General features: G+C 45.6%; 1 protein-coding gene across 1 annotated transcript in view; it reads right to left on the minus strand.

Moving 5' to 3' along the window:
* The window catches only part of Apt1 (Acyl-protein thioesterase 1), a 44399-nt gene that overhangs the window by 15406 nt on the left and 14665 nt on the right, over positions 1-14328 (minus strand). Inside the window, exon 5 of the mRNA XM_070541315.1 lies at positions 9457-9632. Within this exon, the coding sequence (XP_070397416.1) occupies positions 9457-9632 (176 nt within the window). The remainder of the gene's footprint in view (positions 1-9456; positions 9633-14328) is intronic.

Consider the following 14328-nt stretch of genomic DNA (forward strand, 5'->3'; position numbering starts at 1 on the left):
CCACTTCAAGAGTATGGGAGGTGAGGGGTGCTGTTGCATGCGTAGCACGAGAGGTGCCCAAAAATGACAGGGAAGGATATTGTTTGTGAAAGAATGGAGGGCTTCCTGGCTGTCTGAGCGAATGGCAAAGGTTGGTGTGGAGTAGGGGGGGATAGTAATGGCTTCCGATATGGCAAGGATCTCGGCGTCGGTTGGAGAGGGTACTTCGTCATGCCAACAAGTGATGTCACGCTCAAGGGCGATGACTGTCGTCTTGGATGCAGTTGGCAAGAAGGTGACGTTGCCTGTCTGTGCCAGTCGAACTTCTATTTGTAGGTGGAAGGTACAAAGTGGAGGATTGGTGCAAAGAGGTGGGAGTGGTGAAGTGTCATATCCGAACATACATACATACATACATACATACATACATACATACATACGTACGTACGTACGTACGTACGTACATACATCCCTGCAATGAGGTGCTCAGACAGATGCTGAGACTCTTGGTGGATTTGGGCCTTTGCATCAAAGGTGTTGTGCAAGGCTGCTCATTCGACGTCGCAGCTGCGGGCGTGCCCAAGGTTACACTATTCAATGCAATGACATATCCATTAAGAAGCCTCAAGCCGCTTGGTCTGGGTGCATGTAAGTGCAACATATGCCGAGCCATAGAGGATCCGAGAGTAGATTACTGCCTCAGCAATATTGCAGAGTTTGTGTTCATGCAGGCCTGGTGTGGCACTTGCTGATATGTGCCATCATGTGCATAACTTGATTGGCTTGATGGCGAATGTGCCAAAGCCATTCTGCATTACGCACCTCTTGCCACAGGAATCCGAGGATGCAGACGGGTTTTCTGTGCGGGATAGGCTGGCCCGTCATAGTGAAAGTGATGTGGGCACGATCAGAAGCTGCCTTGATGATGGAAGAGTTGAGTGGGATAACATGCGCAGATTTTTATGGAGAGCATTTGAGGCAAAGCTGGTGTATGTAGGCATCAACAATGTCTAAGCCAACCAGATGTGTGGCTTCCCGTTCGCCTGGGTTTCTCGTGACACACCAAAGTGTGATGTTGTCAGTGTATATTGCATGGCGTAAACCTGCAATGGTGTTGAACTTTGTGGGGATGTCCTTCATTATCAAGCTGAAAAGAGTCAGTGACAGAATGGCGTGCCTCGGTTTATATGGAAACACACGGATGGTCGAATGTCCGAACTTGGGAAATAAAATTGCCTGCCACTACAGAAGCCACAGACATAGCAAACCATGCATACTCTGGGTTTTGTGGCTTCTTTTTGGAACTCCTGTTAAACAAAACTGGAACCGAACGTGCACCTACAGTACATCATCAGCAGTCATATTTCATATGAAACAGGAGTAGGCTGACAAACAGGTCAAATGGTGATGCCCAATAGTCCGGAAAAGCCAATCTATCAGTCAGTTGCACTGCTGTGGCATTAGTGACGGTTCTGCGGCGTTCATGTTGCCCATTTTTCGCGTTCCATTCTGCAGTGTGATGGCAACGGTCAGAAAATGAGAGTGCACGAACAAATGCCTTGTGCGAAAGAGGCTGTGCTATTTCACACTCCATGCAGAGTACAATAACATATTTTTTTCAGCGCAGTGAAATTAAAGCACTCAACGTTTCTGAAGTAAAACAATTTTTCTGCTATTTTTGCAACATTCACTTAAACGAAACTTCTGATAAACATATAGGGACCGAGGTTAGGTCCACACAACAATGTGTGAGTCAGCGAGTGAAAGACCTGAGAACCGTTCGGACCGATGACAGAGGAGCAGAAGCCTTTTCTTTATTCTTCTTCCCTTTCCTCTAACGTCGCAGCTTGCGGCATGAGGCACAAGACACATGCGCCGGAGCATGCCATATATAAAAGACGGCCAAGGAAGATGGCGACGGCTGATACAAACAGAGCTACTTTTTCCATCCCTCCTTGTTTTATTTAAGCGGAGTCTAATCTACACGGGAACGGAGAAATCATTTTTGTCAGCAATTATGCACCGAATTTGATGAGGTTTCTAGCATCTGAAAGAAAAGTTCAAATCTAGTGATGGCAGGGAGCAGATATTTATTTAGGCCATCAACTGTTTTAGAAAAAGTTACTGAAAACTGCAAAATTAAAAAAAAAAAAATCGGGTATTAAGTTCGCAACTCCGTCATTCAGCGATGAAATATGATATCACAATTTTGTGAACTGAAGCTGATAATACAACTAAACCAGACAAATTTTATATTTTATACAAGCCTGAAATATGACACTAATTTGTGAGTAGGACATTTCCAAAACCTTCATAGGTATTGTAGCAATTTCACGTAAGCTGTAAATTCATATATCAAAACTGTCCACTTTAGATGCCCTAATGGATGCAGTTTTATAAAACTGTCATATCTCTTTCTGGTGCAGTGTTACGGATTCGTAAACTCCGTACTTCAATTTCTTTGAAAGTTAGAAATTTTTTAGAATTGTAAAATATTCCAAGCTCTAAATAAAAATACTGCTCCTTAGATTCACTACAATTTAACTAATGCTATAAAATGCCACAAATTTCACACAGATTGGTCCAGAAGTTGCCCAGAGTTTTAAATGTACATTGAACAGGGAAATCTGTTTTAGCCTTGAGCCAAACTTACAGTTTAGTGAATTAATTATCATTTGCAAGGGCTTTGTGGAAGTCCTACACATCAACTAGTAGCAAATTTCAGTATGTTGAATAATACACCAGCTTTGTCCACTTTAGCTGAACTACTAGGTACAGCTTACAAAACTGTGATATCATTTTTCATTGCCGAGTTAGAGAGTTGTAACCTTGCTAGCTTCATTTTCTAATGTGCTACAATTTTCAACAATCTTTACCAACAATCTGAAAACCTAAGTCAAAATTCTGCTCACTACAGTCACTAGATATAAACCTTTTGTTTTATATTCAACAAACCTGATCAGAATCAGTGGGGTGTACTCATATAGGTGCCCTCGAAATATAGCTTCCTCTTAAGTGCAGCCTTGGAGGTGAGGCCCTGCTCCTCACCAGTCTCTCTTTCTGAGCATCCTCCCCATCTGACGGTGGGGCCGAGGATGAGGACGAGGTGGAAGGAGTGACCTCTGTGCCTTCTTCCTCGGAAGTATGCGACGGAGATGACTCCCCAGCCTTTTTGGTTGCGCCCTTTTTAGGAGCCGCCCCTGCCTGCGGTAGCGGCTCACGTTGCTTCGAGCACTGCCCGTGGTCTAGACGGTCACAGTTAACCTGAGAAACCACCGCTGAACGAGGCAGCTTGGCCCTGCGTCGCAGTGCCTCAGCAATCGCCCCTTTCTGCATAAACCAAAGCCCATGGCATTTCCCTTCAATACGAGCTTTGTGCAGTTTTATTTAGAGAGTGCGCGCATTCTGCAGTATAATTTTTCTATGCTTGAGAAATGACCTCTCATAAGGGATCACTGTTTTCGCCATTGTTTCAGTGTGTTCTAGAGCAACTGAGATCACTGCACAGTGGGTGTGCACCTACCAGTTACAATACACTTTCACCTGCTACACATTGCTAATACTGTATGTAAGGCCGGTGCAAGTGCTGCGCGTCGAATTTTTTCCCCACTTATTTCAAGCATGGCCAGTCTTAGAACATTTGTAGCCTGTATACCATTAGCAAGTGTCAGTTAGGTAATGTCCAATGCCTACTTTGCAACAGTAACTCATCAAATCAGCACGAAGAATTGGAGAAATCGGGGGGCTTGATTTAATGGAACAACTAAGTGAAGTAAACAGACAATGAAGCCAAGTAAAACAATGACGAAATAACCTGTTTTTAAAAATTTAAATATAGAAATGATTATGAAAATAGAAATTAAAGTGAAAGAAAAGACAAATCACTGCCACTGGGACTGCGACTCACAACCTCCCCATTGGTGTGCAATGGTCTGCTAACTGAATTACAGTGGAAGCCGAGTCCCCATCCGCCGATTCTTGGGCATTCGTGTGACTGACCTAGCCTTGGGAGTGTTAGCCAGTGCCCCTCATAATAATAGCACTGGATGTGGGACATCCTCTCCATCGGAGGGGTCTTGTAGTACACAAACTTAAAAGAGCCAAAAGTGGCCAATAAATCCTTATGCACTACCAAAGGCATTAAAGCTTCAAGAGCTATGATCCTCACTGTACAACGAAAGAGAAGAATTAAGAGGACTGGCAGGCGCACTCTCTCTCTCTCCCTCTCCCCCCCCCCTCTCTCTCTCTCTCTCTATATATATATATATATATATATATATATACATATATATATGTATATATATATATATATATATATGCAGTCGCCAACGGATTTTTTAGACTCCAACATTTTGGACTTTATGAATATTCCAAACTCCATAAATGCACCCTCAGGGTTCCCATAGATCTAATGCATTCTCGAGACCGATTATTTGGATTAATTTACGCCCCAAAGTTTGGTTTTCTGGACTAAATCACCCATTTCGAGCCACACTACCTGCTTTTGGGGGCCATAATGTTAGATTTTCCCCTGGCCTGGCCTAGCTTGGCTTTCAGTGGCCTGCTTCATAGCCTCCGAAATTGGGAGGCGCAGGCTTTCAGCATCCTCCAGTCTCGGAGGCCATACCCGCTCTTCCTTGGCTGACAAAACGCTCGAGGGGACAGCACTTTTTCTGGTTTCTTTCTTCTTTCAGTCAGCAGTGATGGCACTTCTTGTCTGGTTCTTTTTTTGGTTAGCCCTATTGTCATAATCACTTAATGCGGAATCCATTTTCTTGTTTTGTTTCGGTTGCTCTTTACACGTGGTGTGTCAACAGAACAGGTGCGTCTCAAAGACGTCGCATCTTTGTGTGCATTTCTGCGACTTCGCATTCGTGTGATCAGCACTACCTCATGTGCCTTTGCGAGAGCCAAGCGGTGACGCTCTTGTCAGATTGTATATGGAGACGACATCACTCTTGCATAAATCTAAGCAAATCTGATTGCCTCCAAGCGTAGTAAGTGGCAGGGCATTATCAGAGATAAAATTTTTTAAGCCGCTCTAAGCATCATAAAATAAATAGGTTTTTTTTGATGAACGAGTTTTTTGGACTAATTAGTCGACTATTTTTCAGTCCCCCGAGGTCCAGAAAATCGGTCGGCAACTGTATGTGCATGCAGTGGAAAGCCGCGAGAACGAAATTCCGAGGCAGCGAAATATTTTCGAATTCCTGGTAAACGCTCATAGAAGTCAATGCATTTCATATCTCGTGACAACTAAGCCTTTTCTTGACAGCACTCCCATATTAACGAAATTTCCTGAAATGGCAGTCTGCATATTATCTACTAAGTAATGCTAACAGTGTCCAAAAAGTGTACAAATGCATCGGTTGTGCCTGTAAATCGCATAAACTAACCCTAGAGTGTACTTGCATGGTTGCTGCCGTTTTTGTTTACAACAACAACAAAAAAATCAGTGGAGCAGTTGCACCTGGCAACAGGCGGAAGTGGTGATGGCCGTGGCTTATCCTTTGCAATGGGTGAGTACTGCAGTGTCCTGATAATAAATGTCACATAAATGAGGAAACGTCACATAAATTTAAAGAAAGAAATTGCAGCAGGCACATTCGTATCCTGTGTGCCATTACGGCGCTTGCTAATGCAGAGCGGAACCATCTGCATGGCTTGCTGTTTCATACTTGCTGATTAGCTAAATCCACATCTACATGTGAAGATGCCGATGATGCTTTGTAGGGCTTTGTGAACAGCACACATGATCGTGTGTGCGCAGTGTGTGCGGTTGCTGCTGGGGTGCTTCAGCTGTGTGTGTGTAGCGCTTGGACCGCCTGCTTTGCCAGCCTACCAAGATGCTGCCTCCAGCCAAAAAGTGGAAACTTTTGATGCTACAAGGCTGCAATTATTGCTCACGTTGAAAAGGGCAGAAAGAAGACAAAACTGCACTTCCATGCTGCAGCCGCTTGACCAAGGCGTCATTCACAGCAGCAAGTGCAGCATCTGCTGCTGGACCTCCAGGTCAAGCATCTCACTGACGTGGACTTGGACTTGAGGCCACAGCAACCCATGCGGTAGCCGCCGCATGGGTTGTGACACGTCTGGCAGTGACTGCAAACTGTTGTAAGCATGCCGGCTTCATTGCCACTCGGCAAGCATCATGTGCTGGTCCAGCGGGACTGGAGGAAGATTTGCCCCAAGGCGCACTCGATAACAGTGGCGCCGTCGCAGTGCTGCCATCACTGACCAACGCATGGGGTAAACTTCATGCCATGGAAAACAAAGCTCCAGATGGTCTCAGCATCAACGAGTTCGTTTGTGCGGATGATGAAGTTGCTGCGCACAAAGAGATGATCGACGAGGCCCCCATAAGTAATGTGTGCGACGCTCACCACGCTGAAGACCGCCAAGGACCAAAACATCAAGATAAGAAGACAAACACGGAGGATGTGTTAAGCGTCGACACAATTAATTCGCTTTTGGGCAAGCATGGTGATGATGCAGCAATGGACTACTTTTTGTAGTGTTAAGGCAAGAGCTGCCAAGTTGCTGCGAGGCAAGGCTTGGCAAAATAAGCTTACCATAAATTTTTGTTCTGTAAGCCATTTCTTTGTCTTTTCAGACTCATTTTCGCGCCAATGAAATTCACATGAAAGCAAAATTTTTCACGTTCCCGGTCATTTCGTTATTGTGGGGTTTGACTGTACATGTGTATGTGTATGTGTGCGCATGTGTACATATATAAGTACACACTCATTCAAATCTAATTATAATAAAATTGCATCTGACACTACAAAACCTTCGTTACATTAGGGGTATGCAAATATCAAATTTTAATTTCGAAGCAAACTTGAATAATGAAAACCAAGCGGGTGTAGAATATAATATTTTTCAAATATTTTTCAAATACACATACTATTAGTTTTGAGTTTTTTTCACCAACCAGAGCTACAAAAAAAAATATGCAAGTTTGTTGCACAGGAAATAATGTACAGAAGAATTATGATGTGTTGTACAGTGAATTCTCTATTACAGCACTCCTGCTTGACAGTATCACAACTGCAAATATTTAATGTCGTCATGAAGGAAGGATAGTTGCTAGACATGTTCAGGGAGCAGTAACCACTTCCTGCATGTCACAATTCTTCAAAAGGAGCTTCTCAATGGACACACTATAGTGCCTGGTATCGGCAGGTACTTCTTTGCAAGCCGAGCCAACAGTGGGCACCATGCTTACAGCACCACTAACACAGATTTTCTTTTGGCCAAAAATTTCATCGCGCACATAGCTTTCAACCTGTGCTTGTGGCAGTGAAACCTGCAGCTGGTTGTCGAGCTTATCAGTCTTTCCAGTGTTGACATGGAAGGAGCTTCTTGAGAAGCTTTCGTTGTTGAGGACATATCTGAGTTCCTTGATGTTAGATTTTTCCTCGCTTCTTCTAAAGCATAGTTTGTTAAATGCACTTTGCCAATGAAGTATTCAGGTGGTACTCAACTATCTAGAAGGAGGGTCTAAAAGAAGTGCAAAGCTTGCTACTTTGCCAAATTTGTAGTTTGAAAAGCGTGTTTTTAGCTGCACACACAGAGGTTTCCACCCGGATGCTGGTGTTGTGCAGGTGCATGAAAAGGCAGGACAGCGTGGCTACTTGAGCTGATAGTGTCGGGTAGCCATAAGCACAAGTAGTGGCCTTATGACAGTGCCCCCTTTACGCTTTTGATATGCTCCACCACACTACACTCTATGCTTTGCCGCATACCATGTCTTTACTGAGGAGAAGTTGACTCAGAGAACCAACAACAGCAATTTTTGGGGGTTCGACTATTTCGAATAGTAAAAGTGCCCTTCGAATTGAATACCAACTGAGTCGAATAGAATATTTCAAGTTTCGAATGTTCGCACACCACTAGTCACATCCGGTATTCGTTGAAAGAATATACACTGATATCAGCAAGAAACAAAAATACTGCATTTATGTCTATGCAAAACAAATGCAAGCATGGTGCTTCTGATGGGCCAGCAAAAGGTCTCTGATAGATTTCGACGTCAGTGGCCGGCCATGCCAACACATGACATGGGAATAAGTTGCATAAAGTGCTTTGCACCGTCATCAATACAGCCTGTTAGTTTGCTGGCTGCAATGCAAGCAAGCCAAGACCACTGGCCAAAACATGCATGCCCATCCTGAATGTGCTGTTCGAAGTTGCTCTTGCCGAGCACAGTCACTGTCCAATTTTTGGACACACGGGGCGCCGTACGCATACCCAAATTCTGCTGCTATGGCCTTCAGTCTAGCATGGGTGCATATGCTCTCACGATACTGCCAGTGTGGTCTGCGGGTACGAATAAATTGACAATGAACTTCCTGCAATGATTTGTTTCAAGGCCCCTCTGCTGGCCGACTGTAAATTTTTGCCACAGCTAAATATGGAGGTAGTTAGGCCAAGGCTGCTAGGCCTAACCACCTCAGCTTCATTGAGCATCGGCAACAGAAAAAATGAACTTTAACGAAAAAGATGGCTCAGCAGCCTACGCAGGGGCAAGGGTCGATGGAGGGAGCCACAACATAAACAAAATAAACAAAGAAATATAAAAGAGACAACACATTCATAGCCTGCTGGTCAAGCAGGCATCGCACACAATCTTCCTTCAACTTTGCGTTTTAGTGCCGAGTCGACGTGGTGGCAAATTAGTTCACAACTGCCATGGGCATGAAATAGAGTCGGCCCTTTCCCACCCATGATAATTTTTCATCTACTTTCATTGCCCCCAACTTGCTGCTTCTGTATTTCAAGTAAGCACGTTCTCTGGCTTCATAATCTGTTTCTTAACAAGGCTGTCACTAACAAGTATCGAGCCACTTGAATTCCTTTATTCTTCTTTCTTTGAGAAAAATGGAAAAGAGTGCTTCATGAGTACCTTTTGCCTAGGCTAGTGTGTGGAAGCCCCAGCAATCATATGAATAGAGCGAGCCAGTTTATCATAACGTCACAACGCATCCACCTGGTTCGCAGGAACAAGTATGTTAAGGTAAATTAAAGGGGCTCTGATGCATGGCACGCTTTATCTTGGGTTTCAATGACCCGAAGCTTCATTTAGTGCCGAAAAAGAAAAGATGTAGGAAATGTCACGTCAGTACGCCTCTTTCCCAAAACATTCCTCCAAATCCACTGGGAAAATCCACAACAACATTGCTCTCGGCATTCCTCTCCATGCTCCCTCGAACTGTCCAGTGCAAAAGTGACAAAAACTACTTCCGTCATGATTTCAGCAGGGCTGTTGCGTGTGTGCTCTGCAAACGGCAAAATCTGACAAAATCCGTTTATCCTGCTTGTCAACAAGAAGAGACGACATCAGCGTAGTGCATCCTTCACCCTCCTGCCGGCAGAATCGCCACATGCTTAGCTCCCACAGGCACTTCTGCCAGATTTTTCTCTATAATAACTTTTGTAAGAAACTTCATGGATGCCACAGTGACAGACACTGACCGCAGGAAAATGCTTGAAGAGCGGTAGCCAGCAGCTGAGGCCCAGGATGCCGGCCAAGGGCTTGGGGTAGCGCAGGCCGGAGTAGAGTGCCAGTGCTCCGCCCATGCTGAAGCCGCCCAGCACGATGCGGTCCGAGGGGATGCCCACCTTCTCCTCATCAGCTATGAGCCTGTGAACTGGTGCACACACAGTGGAGATGAGTTGTAAGAAATTTTGGTGGCAGTACGATGAAAAAACAACGGGGACGTTTCCCAGCTGCCACGAGAGAAAGACAACGTCTCGGGGAACTTATTTGCCGCTTGATGTTCGACATACAGAATACAATGTAAATGGGTTCAATATAGCTGCGTTTGACTGTAATGGATATAACGAAGTAATGGATATAATGAAGTACCGCACTTACTCGAATCTAGGCCGACCCAGATTCTAAGTCGACCCGCGAATGTCTGAAGCCATAAAAAATAACTTACCTCAAATGTAGGCCGAACAGAAAAGTGAGGGCAGCATTCACAAAATGAAAACAGCATTTATTTATTATGAACATGCTGAGCTAACCCTCTGTCATCATTGCTGCTAGCCTCACACTCTTGGGGACGTGCGCCCATGCATGTGCCGACAGTGCTGCACAGCTCGTACGTGTTGAAATGCGGCGCGATCTCGGTGAACAACTCCTCTCTGTTATCGTGCGCTTATTTTCCTTATCGCTGTCATCTCCTCATTGCGGTAAACGCAAAAAGCGTCCCCTGTTGTCCCCTCCAACGACGGACGTCTTTCTCATCAATGCTGAAGTCCCGCCTGGCTTGAACGTTTGACGATGCCTCTGCGGCTACCACAAGTTTTCGACTGAAAGCGGCACTGCAGTGGCATCGCCTATTTGGTGCAATTACGATAACGCCACGCCGCACACCAATACGACACAGGTCAAAATGGTGACTTTGCTCGTGTACTTCAGTTGGCTACTGGCGCAGCTAGTAGTGGCTGCGATATTGACTTTTCTAAATGGCAGTAGCTATGCATCACATTTATTATTTTCTATTACGAACTGACCGGTTTTTATAATCCTCGAATCTAAGCCGACCCTAGAGTTTGGCATATGATTATTTGGAAAAAAAAAAAAAAAGCTGTCGGCCTAGATTCGAATAAGTACGGTAATTATTGGCCAAGAACTAAGAGGACACTCAGGGGCTTGTCACACTCTATATACAGCATTTTCCCACATATCTCATCACCTACAGTACTCACAGAATGAAACGCGACAGTTGGACAGTCAATACGACAGTTGGGTCTGTGGTCAACCACAGACCCCCTCGTTGGCGACTGGAACCAGTGATCCTGCCCTAAAATTCTCTCACCCTCATGGTATATCACAAAGCAACACCTTGCTTTCACGAGCATCCATGGGCAGTGCTGCATGTATCAGCAGCCACGGTCTCCAATTGTAGTATTGTAATAGGCTACAAGATTTCCAAATTGCAAGAAACTGAAATTGCCCAACTGTACAGTGTCGATCACACTTGTCTAGAGTGGCCCGAAGGCTGCTCCGCACCGTGCCTGCGACGCCTAGCGACAAGCACCGGGTTCGAGATGTGTTGGCCGATAGCGCCAGGCGCGTGGACGCTGCGGCATTCGCGGGCGGCCAAGATACAGGCCTGCGTGATTTGCGGGTCGCGAGCACCGGCTTTTTATCACTGGACGAGCACTGCCAGCTGAGCTGCGAGCGTGACACGGCTAGAATGCTGCGGCCTGTATCTTGGCTGCCCGCGAATGCCGCAGCGTCCACGCGCGTGGCGCTATCGGCCAACACATCTGGAACCCAGGGCTTGTCGCTAGGCGTCGCAGGCGCAGTGCGGAGCAGCCTTCGGGCCACTCTAGACAAGTGTGATCGACACTGTACAAGCACATAGTAACAAAAAGTGCATTCAGTGCTATGCATCCTCTGTGACCAGTCGGCAGAGCAGTAAGAGACAGAAATATAAGAAAACAACAACAACAAAAAGAACTACAGTCTATGCTCGTTACAATGGACCTGTGCACAGCAGACTTTCCAATATAACGAGCCATATTTCAGCCTTAGTTTGTTCTACCTATTTTATTAATGCAACGAAGTTCGCTTTTAACGGACCGCACTGCAATGAACTATCGGCTACTCCAGATTAAATTAGCGAAAATTTTTGTCAAAATCGGGCGTATAAAATGAACTTTTGCCGTGTTGACACGGGCTGGCAACTGACTTGTGAGGGTCAGCCGACGATTGCGGCTAAATATTTTAAGCGCGAGGGAGCGAGGAAAGCAGAGCGGGAGCGCGCCGTCTTTTGCGTGCGAGGCGCAGGGAGAAGACGAGGAAAAGAGGGGGCCTACTTCGGTGGCTGCTGTTAAAAGCGCGGCTGCACGGGCGCCCTATCTCGAAAGCAGTCTGCGACGTGGACAAAGTACGTGCCTGCGCGGGCACCGGATCTTGAAAGTGATCTGCAATGTGGACAAAGTGCGCCGAGTGCCGGTAGCTTCGTATGTACTGTGCTTACAACGTTTAATTCACAGTGAAGCGAGAGACAGCACGAAAGTCAATTCGCTTGCTGCTGCTGCCGCGCTTATCTTGCCTAATTTGCTATAGCAATCGATGCTTCGCCTTTCGGGCGAAACTGCGACTTTTATTCATTGTTTTTTTGCTTTGGACATTCGTCATTCGTTCTTTGCAACAAAGTTGCTAGACATCGCGACAAGTGTTTCGGAAGTGAGGTGTCTCGCATAATATGGACTTTGGATAACATGGACGTTTTTCGTCAGATTATCAGGGTCCGTTGTAATGAGAGTTGACTGTAGAGGCATTGTCACACTAAACAGAAATTTCGAAGAATGGTGAAACATTCTAGTTTTTATCTGAATGATCGGTATGGCTTAAATAGCAAACATGGATAGCTGATAAATTAAATGACATCGAAAAGCATAAGTGGCATTTGGCATATCAAGGGCAACAACTCCTTTGTCATCATCTGTGCTTGTCAAATACGCAACTTCCACTGCTACCTTATCATCACCAACTAGCCGGTAAAAAGCCAAGAAATATGCTTCATGAAAGGGCTTATGCACTTAGTGACAACCTGAGGCACGAAATGTAACAAGTTGATTTCACCAAGTTCTTGCGCCACACTTCCCTCGACCAGTAAAGGCCGACTGCAATTAAATTTTTGGCCACGTAAAACGCCCAGTTTCAGATAATTTAGACATGTAGTAGCCTCTGTGCAAAATTTGACAGGTCAATGCATCACAAAGAGCTTGCAAGAATCATATTTTTCACACCGAAACTGAAAAAAAAAAAAATGCCGCCATTATCGCCTGGCAGAAGTGACATACAGGAAGAATGTGGAGAACCAGCACCCATGCCGTCTGCTTTCTTTGCTTGTATTCTGTTCCAGTGTATCAGTGAACAGGTTTTGCACGTCTGCTAGCCACAGAGAATGCGAAGTATTCTCCGTGTACAGTCTGTTTTCTCTATCTGGTTGCCTATGTTCAACAGCAGGGCCTTGATTTGTTCTGCCTCCACTCGAAGAACAGCACACTGGGGTGGCCAAGCTAGTCCGGCTTAAAGCAGATGCGATCCACACGTGGCACAGCTACGCTACATCGGTAAAATTTGGACACTCTATAGTCTAGTGCAGCAGGCACGGGAATAGAACATGTCCTATCGCACGCCAGAGCAGCTGGAACAGGGTGCATCACGCACTAGCTTGGCTGATCAGCAGCATGCTGTTCGGTTTCACTGATGTGAACGTGTTGCATTTTCACCTTCGACGAACAAGGAAGCGCTCGCTCGCCGTCTTGTCCACTAGCACTACTGCCACTGATCACTGCGCTGCTGCAGGGTCAAATTTGAGTGATCTTAGCATCTCCGGCATGACGTATATAACTTCAGCAGCCGCTGCCTGGTACGTTGGTAGCACCGGACTCGTCGGGTGATCAGACAGCTGCTGCCAATCGTAGTAAAGGATGACAAGTAGCCGAGGCTTGTCACAACTGGGATAGAGGGGCTCAGTGCTAAGTGCACAAACTCATGGCCAGACAGGCTGGAGTGTAGCCATGATGAAGCTTAGCCCATTTCGTTCTGCTAGCATTGCCAGTTCTTTTTTTTTTTCCATGGCATTGCATTTCTGCATCGCTTGATGCTGCATCTACACCATGGCCTGTGTTGCATCCTCCTTCATGACAAATGCAGCGTGCGGTTCCTGCTCATTTCTGGTGCTGTGTCAGAAAGGCTTTCGTTCGTCTACATCGACGCATCCGATGTAAAGATGTGTGAAATGTTTTGAAGCTGATGCCCTACCGGAAATGATTGCTTGAGAATATAAACCCTGAATACAACTTTGGTTTTCAAGAGCCACCACCATGGCTTATAGTACTTATAGTCACCTCGAGAAAGCGTTCGCCAAGCAAATCTTGATGGGTAAGTGTCTGTGGTGTTGAAATGTAACTTGTGCAGTTTCTTCAACTGCAGCTTACATGCTTTGTGCACGTTGGCTGGTCCACGTTGCACTAGCCTGCTGTGCAGCAGTGCATGCTTGTGCTCTGAAAGCTGGGACAAAAAAAAAAAAAGTGTTTGGCCTTCCTCTAATTGACCTTGCGTACTGCACAGCCATTGCTTGTGTTTGAGAACATATTCTGAGCACTTGATGACCACACAACGCATCAGCATTCTTGCAACCTGAGCACAACAGGAAGAATGCATGCCCAGAGAAACGCTCGTCAACATGCAAATGATGAGCGAGCACTGCACCTGGCTGCCTAGGTGCAACGTGGCGCAACTGAGAGATCAACAGTTGCACATGGTTCTTCAATAGTGAAGCCTCTTTACTGCAAACCCCACATTAACGAACTTTT

The sequence above is a fragment of the Dermacentor albipictus genome, chromosome 6 (assembly GCF_038994185.2).
Source record: "Dermacentor albipictus isolate Rhodes 1998 colony chromosome 6, USDA_Dalb.pri_finalv2, whole genome shotgun sequence".
NCBI lineage: Eukaryota > Metazoa > Arthropoda > Arachnida > Ixodida > Ixodidae > Dermacentor > Dermacentor albipictus.